General features: G+C 57.6%; 1 protein-coding gene and 1 long non-coding RNA gene across 2 annotated transcripts; one reads left to right on the forward strand and one right to left on the reverse strand.

Annotated features, from left to right (window-relative positions):
• The first annotated feature begins 308 nt into the window (after positions 1 to 308).
• Positions 309 to 6,678, forward strand: LOC120374477. Its single transcript, XM_039494221.1, has 5 exons — positions 309 to 537; positions 993 to 1,098; positions 1,577 to 1,630; positions 5,565 to 5,717; positions 6,583 to 6,678. Exons 1-5 carry the CDS (start codon positions 329 to 331, stop codon positions 6,676 to 6,678), a joined length of 618 nt encoding a protein of 205 aa, XP_039350155.1. The 5' UTR covers positions 309 to 328.
• A 3,144-nt stretch (positions 6,679 to 9,822) lies between these two features.
• Positions 9,823 to 11,935, reverse strand: LOC120374792. Its single transcript, XR_005586246.1, has 3 exons — positions 11,702 to 11,935; positions 11,199 to 11,341; positions 9,823 to 11,113 (listed from the first exon to the last, which is right to left on the reverse strand). It is a non-coding gene; the product is annotated as an uncharacterized LOC120374792 (long non-coding RNA).
• Positions 11,936 to 27,163: the final 15,228 nt, after the last annotated feature.

Consider the following 27,163-nt stretch of genomic DNA (forward strand, 5'->3'; position numbering starts at 1 on the left):
CTGGAGGGGGGAGAGAGACGTGCGATTGGCCGGGGTATGGCCGGGCTAATGGGTGGGGGCTGGGGGGTGTGGGTGGGGGCAGCAGAGGGCAAGGATTGCTGGGGCTGAAGGCGGGGAGAAGAGAAGGGAGAATTGTGAGATTGGGCAGTGGGGGAATTGTGGGGCTGGAGGGCAGCTGTGACTGGGGGACAAGGAATCACATGATCCCAGCTCGGTCGTGGGGATGGTGCTGAATGGGGGCAGGTTTGACAGGGAGGAGGGAAGAAGGGGATTGGGACTGAGCTGGGCAGGAATCCTGGAAGGGGCCCAGTTTGCTGGGCAGGAAGAAATGGGAGGAGCGGGAGGTAGTGGGGGATCCTGCTGGCCATGTGGGGCACTGGCTGTGTCATCTCCTCACGGGGAGGTGTCAGCAGGGCCCGAATCCCTCATGCTCCTTTGTCTCCTTCGCGTCTCACAGGAGCTCATTGAGGAGCTTCCTAAAGACTCTCCACCCAGCGAGATCCTCTCCAGCTGCCTGGCTGCTGTGGGCAACCTCAGGTACCGAGACAGCCCCCTCTTCCCCTCCCCCCACCTGCCCCCCGCTGGCTCCCCTAACCCCAGTGCTGCTCAGGCCCAAGGCTGGGAGACTGTCCCTCCCACTCCCAGGTCGCTCACCTCCCAGGAGTGGCTCCTCTGGCAGAGCTGGTGGGGCGGGAAGGGTCACTCTGTCCTGGCTGGGCTCTTCTTTTCACCCCACTAACATTGCAGGGGCCTTGGGGAGGGGCTCACTCCCGGGCTCAGATACAGGAGGGGCAGCAGGCTCCAGGGACCAGGCGCTATTCCTGCCCTGCCACTGTCTGTCTGTGACACCTCGGCCTTGTCATTCCCTAGCTCAGTGCCTCAGTTTCCATTCTCGCCAGCCTGTGCCTGTAGCCCTGTGGTTTCGTGTCCGTGTTGGCGACAGTCCCACCCCCGCACTGCGCAGTCTAATACCAGCTCCTCTCTCTTGCCAGCACCATGAAACCAGCCCTTGAGCCTGAGCTAGAGTCCCGCCTCTTGCAAGCTGCCCTTGGCTCGGTCTTCACCCTGGGCACGGAGACGGACGCCACCGACATCCAGGTACATCCTCCGCCTCTTCCAGAGTGGTCCTTGTCCGGGCTCCCTTGATTCGCTGGAGCTCCAGATTTAGGGGTGGGGTAGGCAGAGATGGAACAAGCTGTAGGGTTGGATCCTTCCCTCCAGAGAATTACCTCTTTCTTTCTTTCTTTCTTTCTTTCTTTCTTTCTTTCTTTCTTTCTTTCTTTCTTTCTTTCTTTCTCTTCCATATGCCGTGTTTTGCCCAGCAGCCCAGCTTCCATCCATAGCAACTTGGCTGTATCCTACTCTTCCGCCTACAAGGCTGTCTGCAGAGACCTGCTAAGCTCATGGATCAAAGATCCAGGTGTCATCAATCCTTGCTAATTGCCTGCAGTGGGACATGAATGAGCGAGGCCAGGAGATGTGTTTGGGAGTCTCACCAGTGCTTCCCAGAGACCCCTCTTCCCATCCTGTGGCAGAGGTCGGCCCAGTTTCCCTAACTCTGACCCATGCTTTGCAGGCTCTACACAAAGTCATGCCAGAGCTCCTGGATGCTGTGCTGGGGAACCTGCTGGCAGAGTCCCCAGACGCAGGCAGGCTCCACTTCATCTTGGAGGTGAGTCCCATAAGGAGGGGTGGGAACCAATTTTACCTTAACTCTTTGGGGGCTGGTAAGGAGAGACTGGCAGATCCAGTTTCTATTCTGTCCTCCTAGCTGGGTCCCCATTGGGGCGTCCTTGGCTGGGGCGGTCAGTGCAATGCAGTGTCAGGTCCTGCTTTCTTGAGGGACAGAGGAAGGAGCTGGGACGTCAAGCCAGAGCTCTGCCTGCTTCTGTTGAACACTAATCACAGGGCCCCTGGTTGTCTTGGGGAGTGAGAGTCTGAAACCCCCCCTTCCCCGCCCCAACACCAACACCCCACGAGTTTCCAGAGATGGTTCTCAGAGAAGAGGCACACGCTCCTTCCTAGAGAAACAGGAGGAACCCAGGGAATCAGCCCTTCTCTCTGATATGCTCTGAAATTCCTGGGGGGGATTGTGCTCTCGCTGACTCCTTACATCCCACCAAGGATTTTAGTGGCAGGGAAGGGCGAGGATTCAGTCTCCTTTCTGGTGAACTCTTCAGGAATCAGGAGCTCTGGGAGGATGGGACCAGTCTAGAGAGACCCTGACAAGTTGTGACCTGCAGGATACAAGCTGCGTCCTGGGGGAAAGAATCCCCTTCTAAAGCTCTGTGATCAATGACTCAGCTATTCTCTCTGCGCATAATATCTCGGGCCCCTGGGGCTGGGGCGGGGGGTGGGGCTCATTTGCAAAGCACCACCTGCCCATTCATCCTGACCTGCCTCCTTTCCCCACAGCATGTCAACCGCTGGATCGTGTCCAGGGTGCCCCAGGAGAGAGCCAGGGCCATTAAGAGCAGCACGGCCCTGCTGAGATTTGCAGTCACCCTCCCCGAGTTTGACGTAAGTGACCTCTGACCCCAGCTTCCTGACTCCAGGCGCAGGCGGGCTGGCTCCACCGGGCTGTAGGATCTGCTGCTGCAGGGGCTGTGGGTTCGCAGTGTTCCTCTTGGGGAGGCAGAGTCAGAGCAGGGAAGGAGATAGGCTTGAGTCAAGTTCTTCTTGTCCTGGTCAAGTGTCGTCCCTGGGCCTTGAAGGGGATTGTCATAACTATAAAGGGAAGGGAACAGCCCTCCTGTGTACAATACTATCCAATCCCTCCTGGCCAGAGACACCAAAATCCTTTTACCTGTAAAGGGTGAAGAAGCTCAGGTAACCTGGCTGACACCTGACCCAAAGGACCAATAAGGGGACAGGATACTTTCAAATCTTGGTGGGAGGGGGAGGCTTTTGTTTGTGCGCTCTTTGTGTTGGGGGTTGTTCGCTCTTGGGACTAAGAGGGACCAGCCATCAATCCAGGCTCTCCCAATCTTTCTGAACCAGTCTCTCATATTTCAAACTTGTAAGTACCAGCCAGGCAAGGCGTGTTAGGCTTCTCTTTGTTTTCTCAATTTGTAAATGTTCCTTTTGGCTAAGAGGATTTACCTCTGTTTGCTGCAACTTTGAAGCTAAGGCTAGAGGGGGTTCCTCTGGGCTCCTTGAATCTGATGACCCTGTAAAGTTATTTTCCATCCTGATTTTACAGAGATGATTTTTACCTTTCTTTCTTTAATGAAAAGCCTTCTTTTTAAGAACCTGATTGATTTTTCCTTGTTTTAAGATCCAAGGGTTTGGATCAGTGTTCACCAGGAAATTGGTGGAGGAGTCTCTCAAGGCTACCCAGGGAAGGGTTCTAGTATTTGGGAGGCAGATATTCTAGGGGGGAGGTCGACAGAGTATCCCAAATAACTCTTAAATGCTTTGGGTGGTGGCAGAAAAACCAGATCTAAGCTGGTAATTAAGCTTAGAGGTTCTCATGCAGGTCCCCACATCTGTACCTTAGAGTTCGGAGTGGGAAGGAACCTTGACAGGGACCATGTTCCAGCCCCTGCTTGGCATCCCAAAGCAGCTCCTGGCTCCCTTGGCAGCAGAGCAAATGAAGGGTCTGTCTCAGGCTCCTCTCCCCCAGCATCTCCTGCAGAAGGAGCCTTCTGGCCCAGGGGGGACAGGGAGCTGACAGGAAAATGCTGATGGAGTCTCCTCTCCTCTCCCTTCCATTAGATCTCAGCAGAGTTCCCTAGGCTGGGTCAGCACGTGGCCCAGCTGGCTCTGTTTGTGAGTTACCCAGACCAGGACATCAGCCGGCAGGCCAGGGAGGGGACTTACCGGCTGTACCAGCTGCTGCTCGAACAGAGGGGTAAGGAACCCACTGGGACACGGAACCCATCAGGGGACTGAAAGGGACCACAGGTGGATAATGGGACCCCAGACAATTTCCCTCAGCCTGACCCCAGCTGGAGAACAAGTCTCTCTCCACCTCTGTTCTTCTCCACTCCACTGGGCAGCCACCAATGGGATTGGAAGGACACAGAAACTGCAACCAGAATGATCAAAGTGTCTCTCTCTCTCTCTCTTCCAGGGCTGAGCATACACGAGGTGGAGGATCTGTGGTGCCACAACTGGTACCAGGACAGCAGGCTCCTGGGCTATAAAAACACAGCCAGGGTGGGGGAGGTAAGGACACTGTGGCAGGGTAGGACACAGCTCAGGGAGTGGGGCTGGCTGGGGTCCCTGCAGTGGATGCCTCCTGGAGACAGGACAAGAGCCCACTCCTTATTTCCAGCTCAGAGTTCCTCACCCAGCACCCAGTGGGACAGGCTGGTGCTAAAGGTCCCACATTGGAACCTCGCTAGTTGCTGTGATTTGAGTGTCTTCCATGGAGCCGTTGCTACGTGGCATAAGGCGAATCCCCGGGTGGGTGAGTTAATAGAGGATTATGGCTCTGGGTGTCTCTCTGCTCCTTGTCCCCTTGGCTGATCCCCAAGTGTCTGAGAGAAGAGCACTGGGTCCGTCAGTCACTAGTGCTTGAGAAGACCCTTGTTTACTTCCCTGCAGCCTGTAGAAGCAGAGAAAGGAGGTGGGGTTTGCCCAAGTCCATTGCCAGTCAGGAAGCAGAATGCCCCAAGCCGAGAACTGGGGAGGGAACACAGTGAGCTCCAGAGCCAATATGCACCACATGCGCCTCCTCATGTCTCCAGTCCCGGCCAGGGAATGGCAGAGTATCTGGACCTCAGCCACTGTGCCAAAGAAGCACATTGTCACTGACCCAAGTTGCGACTACTTGCTGCACAAGTAGAAAATCAAAGACCCCCTGGCCCCCTGTCTCACACCTGTGCTGAGAACATCCAAACCTTGGAACACACCATAACCCAGTGCCCCCAGATTGGAGTCAAAGGTGAAATGGGTGATTTCCACAACATCACAGAGGAGGCCTTGGAATGGCTCCTGGATCTCCAAGTGCATCTACAGAATGCTGCCCTACAGACGCCACATGAGAGAGACTCTGTGAGCTTGTCCTGCCTCTCACAAGCTGAATTGCTGCAGCAGAAGAAAAGTTTCCTAGGAGTGTCTGTGATGGGGACTGGGACATGAGTCTCCTTATCCTGGTCAGGTTGCAGATCACTAATTTGGGGGCAATAGACCTTTGGTCTGTCAGCTCCAACCCCTTTCCCCCCCCCCCCCACGCACACTCCTCTAGCCACTGAAGTGCAGGAGATCTCTCTGCTGGAAGCAATACAGGGTCCCCTATCATCTCGGTGCGCTGCACAGCAGAGTGGGCCCTGCTCACCCACATTAGAGATCTATTTCCAGCCCATCATGGCCCCTGCGATCAATTGCCCTCCAGAAAGAGCCACTGGAGGCTTTGGTCCCTAAGCATCTGCCATCTTTTCATAAAGGGGCTTCCCTGAGCCATGGGACCCTGAAAGCCTCCTGGGGAATGAACGGCCTTGGCTACAGCAGCTCTCTTACCCTTCCTTTGGGGCACCAGACACTGAGGCCATTCTATCTCCAGGGCTTGGAGGCTGGCTCTGGGCAATCTGCTACAGCCTCCTGTCCTGTTGGTTTAGGTATTTGGAAAATTCTTCTCTGTGGGGCAGAGGAAATGCTTCCTCAAGACAGCCGTGCCAGCGATCTACAACCCCCTGCTGTGCATTAGCCAGGCTGGGCTTCTCCTCACGTACGCCATCCTGGGGGAAGCCGAGCAACTGCTGGGGTACACGGTAAGCAGCTGCATTCGACTCAGGAGATTGGAGCGGGGCCCAGGCCTCATTCCCATCCTATCACCATTTGCTGGCCTGGGAGCAAGGAGCCTAGTGGGGACTTGTGGACTTCATGGACTTGTGTTCTTAGGATGTGATGCTCTGCTCTCACTCCTGGGAAGGGCAGGAGAGTCCCCTAAGTGCCCTGTGTGAACCTTTCCTGCCCCACAGAGCTGCACCTATTTCCCCATGGCCTAGTGTCCATGTCACCCCAGCCACCACCCAGAGTTGCTCCCATCACTGGCAGCCTGGGAGGCCAAGGACTGATGGGTGATGGCGACCGGCCAGGCAGTTCTGAGGCCCATGGGTGGGGGAAGCTTGTCCTGCTGCTGGCAGGGCTGGACCCGCTCTAGAGAGAATGGGAGGATTCAGCCAGCAGGGGCTGCTGACCTGCCCCGTTCACCAGGGCTGCCATCCTCTGGCTTCAGCATTTGTCACTGGGGTGACTTGGGGAAAGGTCTCAACCTCCCCGCAGGCTACTTCACTGCTGTTAGAATCCCTCCTGCCCTACCTGGGTGGGGATGGAGGCAGGGGTGGAGGAGAGGGTTCTACCAACTTGAGCGGTGTCCCCAGGTGGGTTGGAGGTGGAACAGCTGTCAGGGGCACTGAGGGGGAGGCGGCAGGAGCTAACCCTACAAGGAGGGGGGCTGGCACTGTAGGTCACTAGAGAGGACAAGAAGCCTCCATCCTGAGGATCAGGAGGGTGAATCCACCACTCAGACATGAGCAGCTGCTGGGTGGAAATGGTGCTGGTTCCAGGTGCCCTTAATCCTCCCTGATTCCTGGGCAGTGTCTCAGTCTCTGACATGTTCTCCTTCCCCTGCAGCTGGAGGACACCACCGCCAAGGTGATGGGTCAGCTCCGCAGCATCCGGCAGCTGCACCAGGTGCCTGAGGTGATGCAAGGGCTGAGCCTCACCTGATGCCCTTAAAGGTCCCCCCTCAGCAACTCCCGCTCCCTGCTGCAGGTACTGCTCTGTCTCCCTGGAAATGGGGGGCTAGTGGAAGGGGAAATGGAGGCCCCTGTCACTGACAGAAACTCTCTCCCCTCTCTGTGGAGCAGGGTCCTTCCCTCTGACCCCAAACGTCCTTCATCTGGGGCATGAGCTCTTCCCCTCACTCCCATACCCCTCCCCTCTTTCCTTGCTCTCACCCCCATCCCATTCCCCGGGCTCCCAGGCAGAGCTCTCCCTGCCCCAGATGACGCAGAAGCACCTTTGTGCCAGAGCTACATTTTCCGTCTGCCCAACTGAAGCTCAGGAAGCTCCACATTTGAGGAGGTGAGGATGGGACAGAGGCTCAGGGCCTGCTTCACCTCTTGCCCTTAATTCTTCCTTTGGCCCTTCTGTGGGCTCTCAGAGGGTGACATGAACGGGAACCTCCTCCCCACCTGTCTGCTAGGCCCTGGGGTGTGTGACAGCCTCCCAGATGGGCCACCTCAGGGAGCAGTGGGGACAGGTCACCTTGTCCTAGGAAACCAAGCAGTGCAAGTTCTCAGAGAGGCTGAGAGGAGACCCGCTCCCTCGTGGAGGTAAGAGCCATTGACTGCTTTGGGCAGATGGCAGTGGTGAGCTGGAGCCGGTTCGCAGGAACTGGTTGTTAAATTTAGAAACCCTTTTAGAACCAGCTGTTCCAGGACAACCGGTTCTGAAAAAGCTTTTCCATTTAACAAAAGCTCGGGCAGCCGTCCCTCCCGCCCCCGCCCCAGCTCACCTCCCCCTCCTCCCTGAACGCTCCGCCCTCCTTCTCCTCCCCCTCCCCTGCTTCCCGCGAATCAGATGTTCGCTGGAAGCCTGAAACAAGCAGGAGGCAGGTAGGCTGGGGCTGGGGGGTGCGAGTACAGCTCCAGGGGGGCACAGCGCGGCCCTGTCTGGCTCCAGCTGAGCGGCTTCCCCTGGCCCTGGCCTGGCGCCGGCCGAGCGGCCCAGCCCAGTCCCGGCCAAGCACCCCCGGCTCTGGCCCCAGTGGCTCCGGCCCGGCTCGGCCCCGTGGCGCCAGTGCTGGTCCCGGATGAGCGGCTCCTGCCCGGCCCAGCCCAGGGAGTGGGGCCCCGCGGCGCCGGTCCTGGTCCTGACTGATCAGCTCCGGCCTGGCTCGGCCCAGCCTGTGGAGTCGGGCCCCACTGCACCAGTCCCGGTCCTGGCCAAGCGGACCTGGCCCCGGCCCCGGCCCCAGGCAGTGTGGTAAGGGGGCAGGAAGCAGGGAGGGGTTGGAAGAGGGCAGGGAGTTCGGTGGGTTGTGGGGGGGTGGGCGGGGGGGGGGGGGGGTCAGCGGGCCGGGACCCGGGGGATCGAATGGGAGCAAGGTTTCCAGGGGGGCAGTCAGGAAGGAGCAGGGGTTAGATGAGACGATGGGGGGCAGTCGGGACAGAGAGAAGGGGTGGTTGGATGGGGCAGGGGTCCTGGGGGCCATCAGGAATGAGAGGAGGGTTGGATGGGATGGCAAGGGGGCAGTCAGGGGACAGGGAAGGGGTGGATGGGTCAGGGTCCTGGGGAGGCGTCAAGGAACATGGGGGCTGGATGGGGCATGACCCCTGGGGGCACGGCCCCCTTGTGGGTGACCAGGAGGGACACCCTTTGAACGGATGGGCTTGGACTTAGTGGGGCCTTTGGAGAAGAGTAGCTCCGGCCATAAGTATATCAGGTTGTGGTTGACTATGCCACACGGTATCCAGAGGTGGTACCACTAGGGTCTGCCACGGCTCCAGTTATCGCCAATGAACTCTTGCAGATCTTCGCACGGGTCAGCTTGCTGCAGGAGACACTGACGGACATCATCATCTACAGTGCCAACTGGAAGGAACAGCTCCAGCTGCGGGCGCTGGGCAGAGCAGGACTCACCGCAAACCGAACCAAATGTCACCTGGGCCAGAAAGAACTGATCTACCCGGGCTATACGGTGGGCCGAGGGAAAATACGGTCTTTGGTATCTGAGCCACAAGCTGTTCTATCTAATAGGGAACCCCTTCTCCTTGGTAACAGACCACGCACCCCTCAGGTGGATTAACAGCATGAAGGACTCACACACACGGATCATGTGGTGGTACATGTCCCTCCAACCCTATTCCTTTCGAGTGTTACACCGGCCGGGAAAGGCTCATGCGGATGAGGGGGGTCGGAGGGGTAGGGGGGAAGGGGAGGAGACGACCAAGGATCAGGCTGCCCAGGGGACTGTCTTAAGGGGGAGAGTGTGTGATGGGGCAGAGCGGCCCCGCACTGGCATAGCAGGGGTTAACCCTTCCTCCCTGGCAGAGGAAGCCCCGCCCCGGAAGCTCTGCTGGGCATGCTCCAACTGGAGCTCAGATATAAAAGCCTGCACATCAGCTCAGTCTGGGCTGACCGCCAGAGGGGAAGGACACACGCTGTTAGCTCCTGCAGAGAGAGGGGCTGCGAGCCAGGATCTGGGCGTCAGCCCTGTCGAAGCTCCACCGGAGACTCTGACGGAGGATGACCCAGGGGAGGAACAGACCGGAGGACCCCTCGCCGCAGAAGCACTGCCATTCCCAGGGGAAAGTAGAGATAAATGGTGTTAATGCTGTATTACTACTAGGCGTGTTGCAGTCAGATCCCTGCTGAGCAAGCGGCAAGTAGAGCTTGCCGCTACCAGGGCCCTGGCTTAGGACTCGGTGGAGAGGGTGGGCCTGAGTCCACCTACCCCCCCCACCCTGAACCGTGAAGGATTATATGGACTCTGGCTGTTAGGCCGTGCTACCCCATGTGTACTGGGGGATTATATGGACTCTGGCCACTAGGCCATGCTCCCCCGCCTGCAAGGGGGGATTTTATAGACTCTGCTCGCTAGGCCGCGCTACCCCACCTGCAAAGGAGGATTAAATGGACTTTGGCTGCAGGGGGGAGAGGGAGGCCAGGGGAGGGGGAGACCAGGGGAGGGGCTCTGACTACTGGAGGCCCGGATGTGAGTGGCTCAATCGGGCCTGGCCGCCGTTTCAGCTGAGTCACACTCTGCATTGGGTGGGGCCGCCCAGAGGATTCAGGGGTCCCGGGGTCTTTGGCGGCGGGACCCGGAGCGGAAGGACCCCCCCACCGCTGAATTGCCGCTGAAGAGCCAGAGCAGAAGAAGCTCCGGGGGCCCGGGCCCCGTGAGAGTTTTCTGGGGCCCCCGGCGCGAGTGACAGACCCTTCTCCAGAGGCCCCCAAAAACTCTCGTGAGGGCCCCTGCGGGGCCCAGGGCCTGGGGCAAATTGCCCCACTTGCTCCCCCTCTGGGTGGCCCGAGCATTGGGAGGAAATCACGGACCTTTAGATTTTTACAAATTCCTCCCCGACAGCTATTTAAAAACAAAAAGCTGGACATGTCTTGGAAAATCCGGATGCATGGTAACCATATCATAGGGACTCCAGGATCTGAAGCTGCTGCCAGCTATATGGTGAATCCTCCAACAAGGCACCAAACAGCTCTTCCACATGCTGCAAACTGGCCTCACTGGCTGACTATGTAGGAGAACAGAAACCCTTTGTTACCGCAGGAGAGTCTCTTCAATGCTGCACTCTTTGCATGGCTTTCAGAGGTCACCGTGAAACACGACTACCCTGCGCCTAGGAGTCTCTCAAGGAGCTGCCTGCGCACTCACTTGGCACCCACCAGTAATGGTCTCTGACAGTGGCATTGCAGAGGGAGCTTAGCAGACCGTCCCTTCTATGACTTCCTGAATTGCTGCCAGGACTGATTCTAAGAGAAGAGCGGATTTCTCCTCTGCGCTAGGGAGATTCTCATAGGAAAAGCAGCTGTGGTGCGGGAGGGGGCAATACAAGCACCATCCCTGAGCCCTTGAATAGCAGCAACTAGGACTTTGGGAGCCAGGGGATTGGTGTGTCTTGCTGGGAGAGCAGAGCTGGAGAGCAGAAAAGGGCATTGGAGGAATTGTAGAAAAGTCAGTGTCATGGCCGGGTCATGAGCAGCCAGACCTAGTGCTCAGAGGCAGAGTCTACACTCAGAAGACAGGAGTCGAGAGTCAGCTGGGTCAGGATACTGGAAGAGCAGAAGCAAAAGACCAAATTGTGTTCAGACCCTCAAATCCGATGAGCCACAGCGAGTCACATGGTCCAGAAGACAGGGGAGCCCCGGTGAGCAGACAGCTTCTTGTTCCTGCTGTTGGTTTAAGGAGGTCCCGGGGGCCGATTAGCTGCTCTGGGACTTTGCCAATAGGCCTCAGGGATGGAGCCTCAAACTGGGTCTGGACTTTGTAAGTCGTAGGTAAGCAGTTTTTAATAGGCTTCCAGATGGCCTGCTGGAGTGTGGCTGCTCCCATGAACCCTGCAGACCCGAGTGATCTTCTGAGTGATCTCTCCCCGCTCAAACCTCCAGCAGGAAACAGTCTCCAGGATCCCAGACACGTCCTCTGAGAATAAAAAAACAAAGTCATGATGACAACTAGGCTATGGAACAGGAAGCCCAAAGTGCCCAGAAGAGTGAATGGTTTTTACCTCCACGAGATACCTGGGATCTTCCATCTAAGCCTCAATGGGACCCATGTTGCTTGGTTTGACAGGATGAGATCATGTGTCCCCACTGCTCTCTGAGCTGGGCTGGCTGCAGCATACGTCTGTGGAAGAGGCTGGGCCAGAGACTGGAAGAGAGATGTTGCAGTCAGGGTCCAGGCACCCCAGAAAGAGAACAGAGGGTCTGAAACCGAAAGGCTAAGCAATCAAATCAGCAGATTCGACAGAGAATTTTTGTACTGTACAGGGACATCAAATAAGGTCTGTTAGGAAAGCGGAGATGTTAGTCTGGAAACTGCTAAGGCCACAATTGTGACTCTTATGATTCAGTTTGAGTCACTACAAAGTGTGTTTTGTTTTTTTTGTCTGTTTGAAATTTGTCTCTTTCTCTTGCTTAGTATCACTTAAATCTCTTCTTTGTTACTGTGCTTCCCAAAGCCCCTCAGTGTTGTGTGTGTGAGTGAAGTGTGAGTCTCCAGCCTACCTACCAGGCTGAGCTGTGCCCTGTTTCTTTCAAGGTAGCGAATAATTTCGGAGCGGTGCGGGGCACAGAGTCCACAGGCAGTTCACCAGACATCTCCTGTGAAGCCCAAAGAGAACAAAGGAGCAGGAGAGATTCAGGCCACACTGACCCATGGGAACTTCCCACAGAAGAGGCTGCACAGTGCTCCAGACACAGCCAGCAGGATCCTTCCCACAAGCTGGGCCATGTCCTTCCCCTCCCAGCCCCACAGCTTCTTCCCCACCCCAGCCTCAGTAACCCCTCCCATCTCCCTGGTCTCCCCACCCACTCGCCAGTACCAGGCTGTTTCCATAATGGAAGCAGCTTTGTACCAGAGTTCACTGGCCACTAGATCCGAGGCTGCTCTGTTTGTCCATGGGCCTAGCAGGTTCATTTCCCTTTGCAGGATCTCTGACAGGTCTTGCTGCTGCTCCCTCAAGATTAGCAGCTGCATCTGCAGCTCTGCCTGCACTTCCTTCTGCTTCTGGGGAGTTTCTAGGAGCTGCTGGAGAAACCCCGAGCCCTGCTTTGCCTGCTTAACCAGTCCCTGGAACTCAAATGGGATTCCCACTTGCGGGGACGGACCTTCCTTCAGTATCCAAGACTTCCATGAGCCATCGCAGATGACGAGAGGAATTCATTTCTGCTGACGATGCCAATAATCAATGAATCTACTCATTGTTAGGTGCCTCTGGTCCTCCATCGACGGTCACTCCAGCACCATGGCAGTCTCTCTGCCTGGTAATTCGGCCCTCTGGCCGGCTCACTACTTTTAGTCACCGCTTCTGGGGCTCAGTTTGTGACACAGTAAAAGTCCAAAAAGGTCTTCCCAGAGAAAAAAGTTCTTCTCCTCTCACTGGGGCTCTGGCTCAGCCTGCAGCCCCCTTGCTGGGCTTGGTAACCTCTCTGGGTGCATTTATGCCTCCTTCTTTGGGGTCAGTAGAGGAACCCGGTCCCATCCTGAACCTGGTAGCAGCCCAGGGCTCTGTGCTCAACAGCTAGGTCTGCTCTTTTCTCTTTGCTGCAGGTTTCCCTGGGCACATCCTACCTCTCTTCTCAAGTTCCCTTCTAGGCTTTCCTTGCTGCTTTCAACTTCCTACCTAGTTCTCATTCCAGTGCATAGCCCAGCTAGGCTTTATCGCTGCTGCAGTCTGGTTCTTTCGGGGCCAATACATGGTCCCTCAGAGGTAGGACTCATTCTGTAATCAATTTGGCTAAGCCCCAGGCTGTGCCGCCCAGGGGAAAGCACTCTCCTTTCCCTTGTACAGACCTGCTCTGCCCAGGCCTGCTCTTCTTGGGTCGAGGTGAGTCTTGCCCACATGCTCAGGGTTTAGCTGATCGCCATAGCTGGGCTTTTCACCTTCCTCTGCAGTACAGGGCCTGGTTCACTTGCTGGAGGAGTCTCTGCACCTTAAAGTCTTGAAACCATTATTTGAGGACTTGAGGGTGGGGTAGCACGGCCTAGTGGACAAAGTCCATATAATCCCTCTTTGCAGCAGGGTAGAACAGCCTTGCGGCCAACGTTCATATAATCCAGGCCTGCACAACATAAGGCCCGCGGAGCCTCACTGTGCGGCCCACGAGGGGATTCTAAATCCCCCGCACACGGAGCTGTGTGGGCAGCCCAGAGCCCTTTGAATCCCGGCTGCGGCCAGGAAGCAGAGAGCTCTGGGCTGCCGGCAACCGCGGGGAGCCCTTTGAATCTCAGCCGCGGCTGGGAGTCAGAGGGCTCTGGGCTGCCGGCAGCTGCGGAGAGCCCAGAGCCCTTTAAATCCCAGCCGCGGCCAGGAATCAAAAGGCTCTGGGCTGCCGGCAGCCACGGGGAGCCCAGAGCCCTTTAAATCCCAGCCGTGGCGGTGAATCAAAAAGCTCTAGGTTGCCCGCAGCTTCAGGGAGCCCAGAGCCCTTTAAATCCCAGCCGCGGCCAGGAGTCAGACGGCTCTGGGCTGCCCACAGCGGCGGGGAGCCCAGAGCCCTTTAAATCCCAGCCGCGGCCGGAACTCAGAGGGTTCTGGGCTGCCCGCAGCCGCAGGGAGCGCAGAGCCCTTTAAATCTCAGCCAGAGTCGGGAGTCAGAGGGCTCTGGGCTGCCCACAGATTCCCGGCTGCGGCTGGGATTTAAAGGGCTCAGGGCTCCCCGCGGCTGCCAGCAGCCCAGAGTGGTTTGAATCCCGGCACGCGACCGCTGTTTGCACCCTCCCCAACTGCCCCCCAGAACCCCCACCCCCTATCTAACACCGCTGGTCCTTGTCCCCTGATACCCCTCTCCTGGGACTCCTGCCCCTAACTGCCCCCCCGGACCCCACCCCCTATCTAAAAGCCGCTGCTCCTTGTCCCCCAATTGCTCCCTCCCAAGACCCCTGCTCCAACTGCCCCTTGGGACCCCAGCCCCTATCTAAGCCTCCCTTCTCCTTGTCCCCAACTGCCCCCTCCTGAGACTCCCCCAACTTTCCCCAGGACCCCACCCCTACCTGTCCCTGATAAACCCCTGGGACTCCCATGCCTATCCTACTGCTGCCTGTCCCCTGACTGCCCCCCTGAACCTCTGCCCCATCCAGCCCCCACAGCTCCCTGTCCCTTGACTGCCCCTTGGAACTCCCTACCCCTTCTCCAACCTCCAGCCCCTTACTGTGCCACTCAGACCAGCGTGTCTGGCTCCATGCAGCTCCAGACACATTGCTGCCATACTCCCCCGTGGAGCCCACAGCCCCCCCCCCCCCAGCACCTGCCTTCCAGACTTGAACACCTCAGGATTCAGGAGTGCTCAAGCTCAGTTTGGGCAGCTGTTACTTCATTTCTCCCAAATCAAATATACTGATCCACTGTAACTTGCTGTAGAAAAAGCAGGATAAAATTGAGCAAGAAATGCTTATTAGGACTGGAATTGCTATTTTCAGCAGCCATCGCCTTTTTGTTTGTTTAAGGAAGACAGTGATATTGCATAGGCAAATTCCCCATAGAAAGAAAGAGTGGAACAAAAGAATAATAAAGGCACCTCAACTTTTCCTCATTTATGGAGGACAGTCTTATAATATGCATCCAGATATCCTCCAATCACACAAGCTGAAAATTGTTCCACTTTACTGCAGCTCTGTAACCATATGGGAACCAATCCTGTCTGTGTTTTGTGCACATCCAAAATTCCTGCTGAATGACCTGCCCTGGGAGCGTTACTAGTGACCCAGGGCTGGGGAGGCAGGAGGTGTGTGGGGGGGAGGCACTGGTGGGGGGAGCCCAGGGCTGGGGCAGCAGCAGGGTGGAGGGAGGGCCCGGGTGGGGAGGAAAGGGGGAAGCCCAGCGCTGGGGCGGCAGGGGGTGTGGGTCAGTGGGGGGAGAGCCCAGGATTGGGGCAGCAGGAGGCTACAGGGGGGAGCCCAGGGCTGGGACGGGGGGCAGCCAAGTTTTTTTTTTGCTTGGGGCAGCAAAACACCTAGAGCTGACCCTGCCAGGTTCCCCCAGCCACCGGAGCCCTGGGCCCTTTAATTTGACCCTGAGGGCTCCCAGCCACCTCTTCAGCTGGGAGACCCTGGTTGATTTAAAATAAAGTATCACCTCCCCACCCCCAACCTTCCTTTTTGGCCCACAGCAGTTTTGGTGGGGCGGCGCTGGGGAAGGAGGGTTTGTTTCCGCAGGGCTGGGCGGCCCTGGGGCGGGGTGTTTCTGCGGGGCCGGGAGGTTTCGGCCCTCGGCTGTTTTCTTTGGAGGAATGTGGCCCTCGCCGCTTTACGAGTTGTGCGGGCCTGATATAATCCCCCCTTTCAGGCGGGGTAGCGCGGCCAGAGTCCACATAATCCTTCACGGTTGGACTCGGGCCCACCCTCTCCTCTGAGCCCCAAGCCAGGGCCCTGATAGCTGCAAGCTCTACTTGCCGCTCGCTCGGCAGGGATCTGCCCGCAACACGCCGAGTGCTAATACAGCTTTAACACCGTTTATCTCTACTTTCCCCTGGGAATGGCAGTGCTTCTGCAGCGAGGGGTCCTCCGGTCTGTTCCGCCCCTGGGTCGTCCTCTGTCAGGGTCTCCGGTGGTGCCTCGGCAATGCTGACATCCGGATTGTGGCTCGCAGGCCCTCTCTCTGCAGGAGCTAACAGCGTGCGTCCTTCCCCTCTGGCTGTCAGCCCAGACTGAGCTGATGTGCAGGCTTTTATATCTGAGCTCCAGTTGGAGCATGCCCAGCAGAACTTCTGGGGCGGGGCTTCCTCTGCCAGGGAGGAAGGGTTAACCCCTGCTATACCAGTGTGGGTCCACTCTGCCCCGTCACACACCCTCCCCCTTAAGACAGTCGCCTGGGCCGGCTGACCCTTAGTCGTCTCCTCCCCTTCCCCCTACCCCCCTACCACCCCACAACTTGGGAAAATAAATCTGCATCCGCATGAGCCTTTCCTGTCTGGTGTAACACTCGGAAGGAATAGGGTTGGAGGGACATGTACCACCACATGATCCGTGTGTTTGAGTCCTTCATGCTGTTAATCCACCTGAGGGGTGCGTGTTCTATTACCAAGGAGAAGGAGGGCTTCATAGAACTGCTTATAGTCATTCCTGTCTGCATATGCCTGTATTTCATCTGCTTTGGCGCTCAGCCACAAGTCCCGCATTTTGTGCAGTCGGTGCTGTACTGTTCTGCGAGCGTTGATAAAGGCCGTCTTCTTTGCCGCTGAGGATGGGTCGTTCTGATGTGCACGATGCAGGCGATGCTTCTCAGCAAGTAGGACCTGGATTTCTGCATCATTTTCGTCAAACCAGCCTTGCGGCCTGCGTGTGGAGGGCCCCAATACCTTCGATGCAGCTGTATGGACAGTGTTGCGGAATGGCTCCCAGTCTTTCTCAGTGTCATCCTCAATACGAAGATCAGCAAGCTCATTCTCTAGGTCTTCCGCTAGATTTTCAGCGATGCGGCTATTCTTCAGCTTTGACACATTGATCCTTTTGAGAGCCTTACAGCCTTGTGGTCGTCTCTTCGGCATGATACGGAGCTTCATTTTGGATACTATGAGCCTGTGATCCGTCCAACAGTCACCGCCGCACATAGCTTTTGTAACCCTGACATCTTGTCTGTTCCTTCTCCTGATGACGACATAGTCGATCGGATGCCAGTGCTTGGAACGGGGATGCATCCACCAAGTCCTGTTGCAGGTACGGAGGCGGAAGACCGTATCGGTGATCAGAAACTCATGTGCTGCACAAGTTTTCAGCAGTAACAGGCCATTGCTGTTACACTTTCCCACTCCATGTTTCCCGATGACTCCTTCCCAGGCTGCGGCATCGCATCCGACTCTTGCGTTAAAATCACCAAGCAGGATCAGCTTGTCTCTGTGGTGCACTGATGATAACAGAACATCTAGTTCTTCGTAGAATTTATCCTTCACATTCTCTGGGTTGGTCATTGCGGGAGTGTATGTGCTGATCAAAGTAGCTTGTTTTCCTTTTTGAAGCGGAAGCTGCATTGTCATGAGTCGGTCATTCACACCCTTGGGGGAACTGGCAAGTTTCCGAACAAGATGATTCTTGATGGCGAAGCCAACTCCAGATTCGCGACGCTCATCACTGCTGCGGCCACTCCACAAGAATGTATAGCCTCTGCCTGACTCAGACAGCTGTCCTTCATTAGCAAGGCGAGTTTCGCTAAGGGCTGCAATGTCAATGTTGTAGCGTGCGAGCTCTCTGGTGACAAGTGCTGTTCTTCTCTCCGGTCTGTCTGCCGTGATGTTGTCCAGTAGCATGCGCACAGTCCATGTGCCAATGGGGACCGGTGTCACTCTAAGTTTTGTTTTTGTTCAACCGCTTTGATGGGATCCCCACCAGCCGCGGTATGCTGGCCAGGGTAAGGTGAAGCAGGCAATGTTTAGGGCACCTTTTCTAGCCAAGTGAGCAGTGCAGTCCTGAATAGGGCTGCTCAGTCGCTCAAGAAGACGCCGCGCTCCACTGCTGCTTCGGTCAGTGAGGAACGACCATTATACCTGAGCCGCCTGTGTGCAGGTCCGCGGCAACAGCTCCCAGTGTATCCACACCTGCTGTTTCGTCGCTTGCCCATCACCACAGGACTTGATATGTTATGATGTCGAGACTTGCGCGTGAATTGGATTAAAGTGAGGGAGAGTCTATGGTCCACAGTCCTCTGGGAGCTTTCCCCTCCTGAGCTCTGATGGCACTGTGCTCCTTACAGAGAAGACACAGATTCTCCAGAGATGGGCTGAACATTTTGAAGCAGCTCTCAACTGCCCCTCAGTCATCAGTGATGAGGCCATTGACAAGATGCCCCAGGTTGCAGTCCATGACTCCATGGATGCTTCACCAAAAGAGGATGAAGTGAAGGAAGCCATCAACCAGCTGTCAAGTGGCAAAGCCCCAGGGTCAGATGCCATACCAGCAGAGGTGTACAAAGTCAGTGGACCCGTGCTGCTACGGAAAGTCACTGAGCTGTTTCAGTCCTTCTGGAAGCAGGGATCCATTCCACAGGAATTTAGAGATGTGTCTATGGTGCACCTCTATAAGAGGAAGGGCCACCGCCAGGTATGCAACAATCACCATGGAATCTCGCTGCTCTCTACAGCGTGGAAAATTCTTGCACGGGTTCTGTTGAACTGATTGATCACTCACCTGGAGCAGGGCTCACTGCCAGAATCACAGTGCGGCTTCTGCAAGGGACGTGGGACTATTGACATGATCTTCGCTGCGTGTCAGCTACAGGAGAAATGTCAAGAACAGAATTGTGAACTCTACACAACTTTTGTGGACCTCACGAAAGCGTTCGACTCTGTCAGTCGCCAGGGCCTGTGGAGGATCATGTCGAAATTCAGCTGTCCAGACAGATTCATACCAATGGTACGTCAATTTCATCACGGTATGATGGCTCGTGTCCTGGATGACAGTGAAACATCTGAGGCCTTCCCAGTCACCAACGGCATCAAGCAAGGGTGTGTTTTAGCACCCACTTTGTTCAGCATGATATTCTCTGCCACTCTGACTGATGCCTTTCAATACTGCACTGAAGGAGTAGGCCTGAAATACAGAACTGACAGGAAACTATTCAATCCAAGACAACTGCGTGCCATTACCAAGGTGAAGGAAACTGTACTTCGAGACTTTCTCTTTGCCGATGATTGTGCTCTGAATGCTAGTACAGAGCCACAAATGAAAGCCAATATGGACAAGTTTTCATCTGCATGTAACAACTTCGGTCTCACCGTTAACATCAAGAAGACTGAGGTCATGCACCAGCCAGCTCCCCACGCTCCATACTCAGAACAGTCCATCACTGTAAATGGACAGAGACTCCAGGCAGTGGAGCACTTCACATACCTGGGCAGTACCCTTTCCCAAGCAGTGTCAGTCGATGATGAAGTAAACGGCAGAATTGCTAAAGCCAGCTCTGCATTTGGCCGATTGCGCTCCAACGTCTGGGAACGTCGAGGGATCAGCCTACCAACAAAGCTGATGGTCTACAGAGCAGTGGTGCTTCCAACTCTGCTGTAGGCCTGCGAGCCGTGGACTGTCTATCAGAGTCATGCACGAAGGCACAAACACTTCCACATTTCCTGTCTGCGAAAGCTTCTAAAAATCAGATGGCAGGACAAAGTGCCCGATACTGAAGTCCTTACCAGAGCCAGTCTGCCGTCAGTTCACACACTGCTGATGAGAGCCCAGACCAGATGGGCTGGACATGTCGTGAGAATATCAGAGGAGCACATTTCTAAACAGCTCTTCTACGGAGAACTCACCAGGGAAAGCGCTCCCACGGAGGACAAAAGAAGCGGTTCAAGGACACGCTGAAGACCTCTCTGAACTCCCTCGAGATCAACACCGCCACATGGGAAACCATCGCACTGAACTGTCCAGCATGGCGCAGCCTCATTTACACAGGCAGTAATACCTCTGAGGCGAGGCGTACTGCTGAGGCTGAAAGAAAGCGTGAGCTGCGCGAGTCCAGAGCTGCCCGCACATCATCGACAGTGCCATCACATGTCTGTCCAACGTGTGGCAGGACGTTCCATGCCGGAATCGGACTGATCAGTCATCTCCGGACTCACAGAGTCCGGTCATTGAACGAATGAGTTGTTGAGGTAATAATCGACAACGATGGACGAACATCACAGTACCTCAGCGCCACGAATGCCCATTTCACTCCCAGGGCCTCCCGCTCTGTGGTGGAATACCGGGTCTCTCTGGGGAACAGTTTGTGGCTCAGGTCCAAAATGGGGAGTTCTTCTCCTCCCACCTCTTGCGACAGTACGGCCCTGTAGTGAGGCGGCCTGGCTCCCGGCCACACCCGAGAGGGAGGAGCCAGAACAGCTGCCACAGTGGGCGGAGCCACTGCCGCCTGTCCCCGCTCCCCGGAAGTCAAGGGGCGGGACAGGAAGTATAAAAGCCCCGGCCCAGCGCTCAGTTGCAGCCCGGCGGCCGGAGAGGACAGACGCTCCTGACCGAGCTCTTGCTGGACCGAGCCTGCCCCAAGCCCGGTACCCTGAAGAAGACTGGCCGAGCCTGCCCCGAGCCCGGTACCCTGAAGAAGACTGGCCGAGCCTGCCCCGAGCCCGGTACCCTGAGGAGAACTGGCCGAGCCTGCCCCGAGCCCGGTATCCTGAGGAGAACTGGCCGAGCCTGCCCCGAGCCCGGTACCCCGAGGAGCTGCCAGAGCGTCCCCCCGACCCGTGTCCTGAGGAGCAGCCCGACCTAGTCAGCCCTCAGCACGACGAGGAGCCCATGGTATGGGACCCCGCTGCAGACAACCGCGATGAGCAGGTACCCATGGAGGGGGAGATGGGAAGTAGCCCGGGGGTAGCTGACCCCAGTCTGGCTACTGCAGATTTCGAGCCGATGTCGGTGTGTTGCGGTCAGGACCCCACCGACACAGCAGCAGACTAACTGCTGCTGTTAGGGCCCCGGGCTGGGACACAGTGGAGTGGGTGGGCCTGTGTCCCCCCTGCCACCGCCTCACGGGTGGTAGTCTCCCCCTCACATCGGAGCTCAGACCCAGAACTCTGGACTCACCTATTGTTGCTGCTCAGCTCCTGCTTAAGGACCTGAGCCCTGAACTATTGTTGTTGCTGCTCAGCTCCTGCTTTAAGGACCTGAGCCCTGAACTATTATTGCTGCTCAGCTCCTGCTTAAGGACCTGAGCCCTGAACTATTGTTGTTTGCTCAGCTCCTGCTTAAGGACCTGAGCCCTGAACTATTGTTGTTGCTGCTCAGCTCCTGCTTTAAGGACCTGAGCCCTGAACTATTATTGTTGCTGCTCAGCTCCTGCTTTAAGGACCTGAGCCCTGAACTATTATTGCTGCTCAGCTCCTGCTTAAGGACCTGAGCCCTGAACTATTGTTGTTGCTGCTCAGCTCCTGCTTTAAGGACCTGAGCCCTGAACTATTATTGCTGCTCAGCTCCTGCTTAAAGATCTGAGCCCTGAACTATTGTTGTTTGCTCAGCTCCTGCTTAAAGATCTGAGCCCTGAACTATTGTTGTTTGCTCAGCTCCTGCTTAAAGATCTGAGCCCTGAACTATTGTTGTTTGCTCAGCTCCTGCTTAAGGACCTGAGCCCCTTGAACTACTGCTTATTGCCCCGCCCTGACTAGGGCTAGGGCTTTACTGACTCTGGGTGCTCAGCCCCTGCCTGAGGGTCTGAGCCTAGAACTGCTGTTTGCTGCCCCGCCTGACTGAGGGCTTGGGCTTCGTTGACTGTTTATTTCTGCTCAGCCCTGCCTGAGGGTCTGAGCCCTTGGACCTTCGGAGACTGAACTGCTGATTTAGGCCGTGTAGTGATGCGGCCTGGCTCCCGGCCACACCCGAGAGGGCCGAGCCCCCACACCGGACTCTTACACGTGGTGCCTTCTCTGAGGACCTCTCGCCCAGGATGTGGGCGCGAGCTCTTGACGCTGGTGAAAAGGGGGCGCGGAGAGGCCTCCCGCCAGAGATGGATCTGTCCCTGCTCCTGCCCTCATGACGGAGAGCCAGGAGCGACAACAGGTGGCCCAGTCGCAACAGCAGCAGCAGCTCGTCGAGCAGCTAGGTTCGCAACAACGGCAGCTCATTCAAGACCTGGTTACCCAGCACCAGGACTTCCAGCGGCAATGTGTCCAGCAGCTCGCAGCGGTGCTGACTCGACCAGGGGAACCTCAGCCAGGAGATGCTGCAGGGGCCCCGCGGCCCAGCCCCCCAATTCGGCTGACGAAGATGGGGCCTGGCGACGACCCCGAAGCCTTTCTCGTCACATTCAAGCGGGTGGCCGTCGTCGCGGGCTGGGCCCAGGACCAATGGGCCACCATCCTGGCCCCATACTTAACGGGGACTGCTCAGACGGTCTATCGAGGCTTGTCTGTGGAGGCAGCCCAGGACTACAGCCAGGTGAAAGCTGCTATCCTAGACGCCCTGGATGTGAGTCCAGAGACCTACCGACAGCGGTTTAGAAGCCTGGCGTATCCTCCACGGGCCCGACCTCGGATAGTGGCCCAGGAGCTTCGAGAGACCTGCAAAAAGTGGCTACAGCCCGAACGCCGGACATCAGAGGAGCTGATGGAGCAGGTAGTATTGGAGCAGTTTGCCCATGTACTCCCGCCACGAGGAAGAGCCTGGGTCCTCCGCCATAGGCCGGCGACAGTGGCCGCGGCCATTACGTTAATGGAGGACTTCCTCGCGGCTGAAACCCCGCTGGGCTCGGCTGGCCGGACAGCCCCGCCCCGGACGGAGCGCCCCAACCCAGAAAAGAAGGGGGCGCCCACCCTCACAGATGTACAAGTTTCCTCCCGTGGAGCAGAGGCCCGGACCCGTACTGCCATGTCCTCCGGGAGACCCGCTCGGACCCCGGTTCCCGTGGCGAGAGGGGACTACCGGAACCCGCCCGGAGGTAACCCCGGGACCCGGTCACGGACGGGACGAGCAGACCTGGGGCCCTGTTTCTCCTGTGGAGAGTATGGCCATTTACAGCGGGACTGCCCAGGACTGGAGTGTACCTTTGGCCAGGTTTACTCATGGGAAGGCCGTGCCCGGCGTTGGCAAGCGGCCAAGATCACCGTGCCCGTGGTCGTTGAGGGTGGTCCTCCTCGATTCAGGCTGCGGCCAGACACTGGTCTGCCAAACCATGGGCCCTCAGGCTGACAACCGCCTGGGGAAGATTCAGCTGCAGTGTATCCACGGGGATATACGGCCCTACCCAAGTACCAGGGCCCAACTGACTATTGATGGGGTCACCCAGCTGATGACAGTGGGACTCGCTCCACGGCTGGCGTACCCGGTGATCCTGGGTCGGGACTGGCCCGAGTTCCCCGCCGTACTACGCCGCCACGCCGAGGGCAGCCTGCACGTCACGCCAGCCTTGGAAGGGGAGGCCCCAGAGACTGAGGAAGACGAGGTGAAAGCCTCCGACCACACCAACCCGACGGAAGGACGCGAAGATCCTCCCCCCGGAGTGGGGGAGGATCCCTCGGCACCCACAGACTTTTGCCGGGATCAACAGGCCGACCCTACACTCACGCGGACATACGACCAGCTGGCCTCCATGGATGGGACAGTCCTCGACCCCCATCGATCGGCGCAGTGGCCGCATTTTGAGTTGCGGCAGGAGCACCTGTATCGTGTCGAGAGGGACCCCCGCAAGTGGGACACCCGGACACAACTCCTCGTGCCTCGGTGTCACCGCCGGGCGGTCATGAAACTGGCCCGCGACATCCCTGCGGCCGGGCACCTCGGTCACGAGAAGACCCTGGCTCGGATCCTGGGGCGCTCTTTCTGGCCAGGGGTACACCAGGAGGTAAAGAATTATTGCAACTCTTGCCCGGAATGCCAGTTGGCTGCCCCAGCACGAACTCCCAAGGCACCGCTGGTCCCGATGCCTCTGATTGAGACCCTCTTTGAACGTGTGGCCATGGACCTGGTGGGGCCTCTCCCTAAGAGCAGCGCAGGGTTCCAGTACATTTTGGTGATAATGGACTATGCTACCAGGTTCCCCGAAGCAATCCCTCTCCGGACCATCACAGCCCGCACCATCACAGCTGAGCTGGTGAAGGTCTTCTCCCGTGTCGGCCTGCCCCGGGAGATCCTCACGGATCAGGGGACCAACTTTACGTCACGGCTGCTCTAGCAGGTGTGCGAACTCTTGGGGATAAAGCAACTCCGGACGTCCGTTTACCATCCCCAGACAGATGGGCTGGTTGAAAGATTCAATCGGACGCTGAAAGAGATGTTGCGTAGGTTCCCCCAGGAGGACCTTCGCCGATGGGACCAGCTCCTTCCACCCCTGCTCCTGGCGGTGCGGGAAGTCCCCCAGTCTTCAACCAAGTTCTCACCCTTTGAGTTGCTGTATGGTTGGCGACCTCGGGGCCTGCTGGATCTCATGAGGGAAACCTGGGAGCAAGCCCCATCGCCGGCCCAGGTCCTCTTAAAGTACATACTCCAGCTTCAGGAGCGCCTTAAGCAGGTGGGGGCCCTGGCGCAGGAGAACTTGAAAGCCGCCCAGGACACGCAGGCCCAGACTTATAACCGGGACGCCCAGACTCGGGACTGTCAACCCGGAAACCGGGTATTACTCCTTCTTCCCTCCAGTGAATCGAAGATCCTGGCCCGGTGGCAAGGGCCATATGAGGTGGTTCGGAAGGTGGGCCCGGTTAATTATGAAATCAATCAGCCGGACCGGAAAAAGAAGACCCAACGGTACCATGTCAACCTCCTCAAGCCCTGGCGGGAATGTGAAGGTCTCCTGATCAACCCCTACCCGCCAGAACCTGAGCTAGGACCCCAGGTAGCCCATACCGAGGACCCCGGGGAACCCCAGCTCGGGGAGACCCTAACAGACGACCAACTCAAGCAGACCCGGTGCCTCCTGCAAGCCTTTTCCCGCACCTTTACGGGCCAACTGGGATACACCACCCTGGTATACCATAGGATCCAGACAGAGCCTGGGGTGGTGATCCGGGGCGTGACCAGGCCCTTGCCGTATCACAGGAGGCAGGTCGTTGAGGAGGAGGTACGAGCTATGCTGGATCTAGGGGTGATTGCGATGGTTCAAAGTGAATGGCGCAGCCCTGTAGTGCTGGTACCGAAGCCCGACGGCTCACAGAGATTCTGTATCGACTTTAGGCACGTTAATGCTATCTCCAAGTTCGATGCCTATCCCATGCCTCGGATAGATGAGCTGTTGGCCCGCTTAGGGGAGGCCCGCTATATCACCACCCTTGATCTAAGCAAAGGGTACTGGCAGATCCCCCTGGAACCAGCCTCCAAGGAGAAGACTGCGTTCGCCACACCCACGGGCCTATACCAGTTTACCCGGATGCCCTTCGGCCTCCATGGCGCTCCGGCCACCTTTCAGCGCCTAATGGACCGCCTCCTCCAGCCACATCAGGACTACGAGGCCGCCTATCTAGATGATGTGGTCATTTACAGTCCTCGGTGGGAGAACCACCTAGAAAGGGTTGCAGCCGTCCTGAGGTCCCTGCGGAAGGCCGCATTAACAGCCAACCCTAAGAAATGTCGCATTGGCTGACAAGAGACCACGTACCTGGGGTATACTATCGGGCATGGAAGGTAAAACCTCTTGTCGGCAAGGTCCAGGCCATCGCAACCTGCCCCCCACCAGCCACGAAGCGCCAGGTGCGCCAGTTTCTGGGGCTGGCAGGGTATTACAGACGATTTATTCCTCAATTCGCGGCAATTGCAGCCCCCTTACTGGGGCTCCTGACAAATGATAGCCCGCGGCAGGTGAAATGGACCCGCGAGTGCGACGAGGCCTTTCAGACACTCAAGACGAGCCTCTGCAGCGAGCCAGTCTTGTATAGTCCTGATTTCCACCGGACATTTGTTTTACAGACAGACGCCTCGGAAGTGGGACTTGGGGCCGTCCTTTCCCAAGAAGTAGAGGGGGAAGAGCATCCGGTTCTTTACATCAGCCGGAAGCTGTTCCCCCGAGAGAAAAACTCTGCGGTGGTGAAAGGAAGCCCTCGCTGTGAAGTGGGCCTGTGAGGCCCTGAGCTATTACATCCTGGGAGCCCCCTTCACCTTGGTCACCGACCATTCCGCCCTCCAGTGGTTGGCTCGCATGAAGGACCATAATATGCAGCTGCAGCGGTGGTACTTGGCCCTGCAGCCCTATGCCTTCACTGTGCGTCATCGGGCTGGGAAGGACCATGCTAACGCGGACTTCCTCTCCCGGCTGGGGGGTATGGAAGGGGCTGGCCCCGCTGCACGGGAGCCAGCCTTGAGGGGGGGGGCCTGTAGTGAGGCGGCCTGGCTCCCGGCCGCACCCGAGAGGGAGGAGCCAGAACAGCTGCCACAGTGGGCGGAGCCACTGCCACCTGTCCCCGCTCCCTGGAAGTCAAGGGGCGGGACAGGAAGTATAAAAGCCCCGGCCCAGCGCTCAGTTGCAGCCCGGCAGCCGGAGAGGACAGACGCTCCTGACCGAGCTCCTGCTGGACCGAGCCTGCCCCAAGCACGGTACCCTGAAGAAGACTGGCCGAGCCTTCCCCGAGCCCGGTACCCTGAGGAGGACTGGCCGAGCCTGCCCTGAGCCCGGTACCCTGAGGAGAACTGGCCGAGCCTGCCCCGAGCCCGGTACCCTGAGGAGAACTGGCTGAGCCTGCCCCGAGCCCGGTATCCAGAGGAGAACTGGCTGAGCCTTCCCCGAGCCCGGTATCGAGAGGAGAACTGGCCGAGCCTTCCCCGAGCCCGGTATCGAGAGGAAAACTGGCCGAGCCTTCCCGAGCCGGTACCTGAGGAGTATTGGCAGAGCCTGCCCCGAGCCCGGTACCCCGAGGAGAACTGGCCGAGCCTGCCCCGAGTCCGTTACCCCAAGGAGCTGCCCGAGCGTCCCCCCGACCCGTGTCCTGAGGAGCAGCTCGACCTAGCCAGCCCTCAGCACGACGAGGAGCCCATGGTATGGGACCCCGCTGCGGACACCCGCGATGAGCAGGTACCCATGGAGGGGGAGATGGGATGTAGCCCGGGGGTAGCTGACCCCAGTCTGGCTACTGCAGATTTCGAGCCGATGTCAGTGTGTTGCGGTCAGGACCCCACCGACACAGCAGCAGACTAACTGGGTCTGGGACACAGTGGAGTGGGTGGGCCTGTGTCCCCCCCATGCCACCGCCTCACGGGTGGCAGTCTCCCCCTCACATTGGAGCTCAGACCCAGAAGTCTGGACTCACCTATTGTTGCTGCTCAGCTCCTGCTTCGAGGACCTGAGCCCTGAACTATTGTTGTTTGCTCAGCTCCTGCTTAAAGATCTGAGCCCCTTGAACTACTGCTTATTGCCCCGCCCTGACTAGGGCTAGGGCTTTACTGACTCTGGGTGCTCAGCCCCTGCCTGAGGGTCTGAGCCTAGAACTGCGGTTTGCTGCCCCGTCCTGACTGAGGGCTTGGGCTTCGTTGACTGTTTATTTCTGCTCAGCCCTGCCTGAGGGTCTGAGCCCTTGGACCTTCGGAGACTGAACTGCTGATTTAGGCCGTGTAGTGACGCGGCCTGGCTCCCGA

The sequence above is a fragment of the Mauremys reevesii genome, linkage group 11 (genome assembly GCF_016161935.1).
Source record: "Mauremys reevesii isolate NIE-2019 linkage group 11, ASM1616193v1, whole genome shotgun sequence".
Lineage (NCBI taxonomy): Eukaryota > Metazoa > Chordata > Testudines > Geoemydidae > Mauremys > Mauremys reevesii.

Coding starts and splice junctions, on each gene's coding strand:
- LOC120374477 (XM_039494221.1), top strand. CDS start 329: ATGGGAGGAGCGGGAGGTAGTGGGGGATCCTGCTGGCCATGTGGGGCA. Junction 1,099..1,576: donor CGGACGCCACCGACATCCAG/GTACATCCTCCG, acceptor CATGCTTTGCAG/GCTCTACACAAAGTCATGCC. Junction 5,718..6,582: donor AGCAACTGCTGGGGTACACG/GTAAGCAGCTGC, acceptor CTTCCCCTGCAG/CTGGAGGACACCACCGCCAA.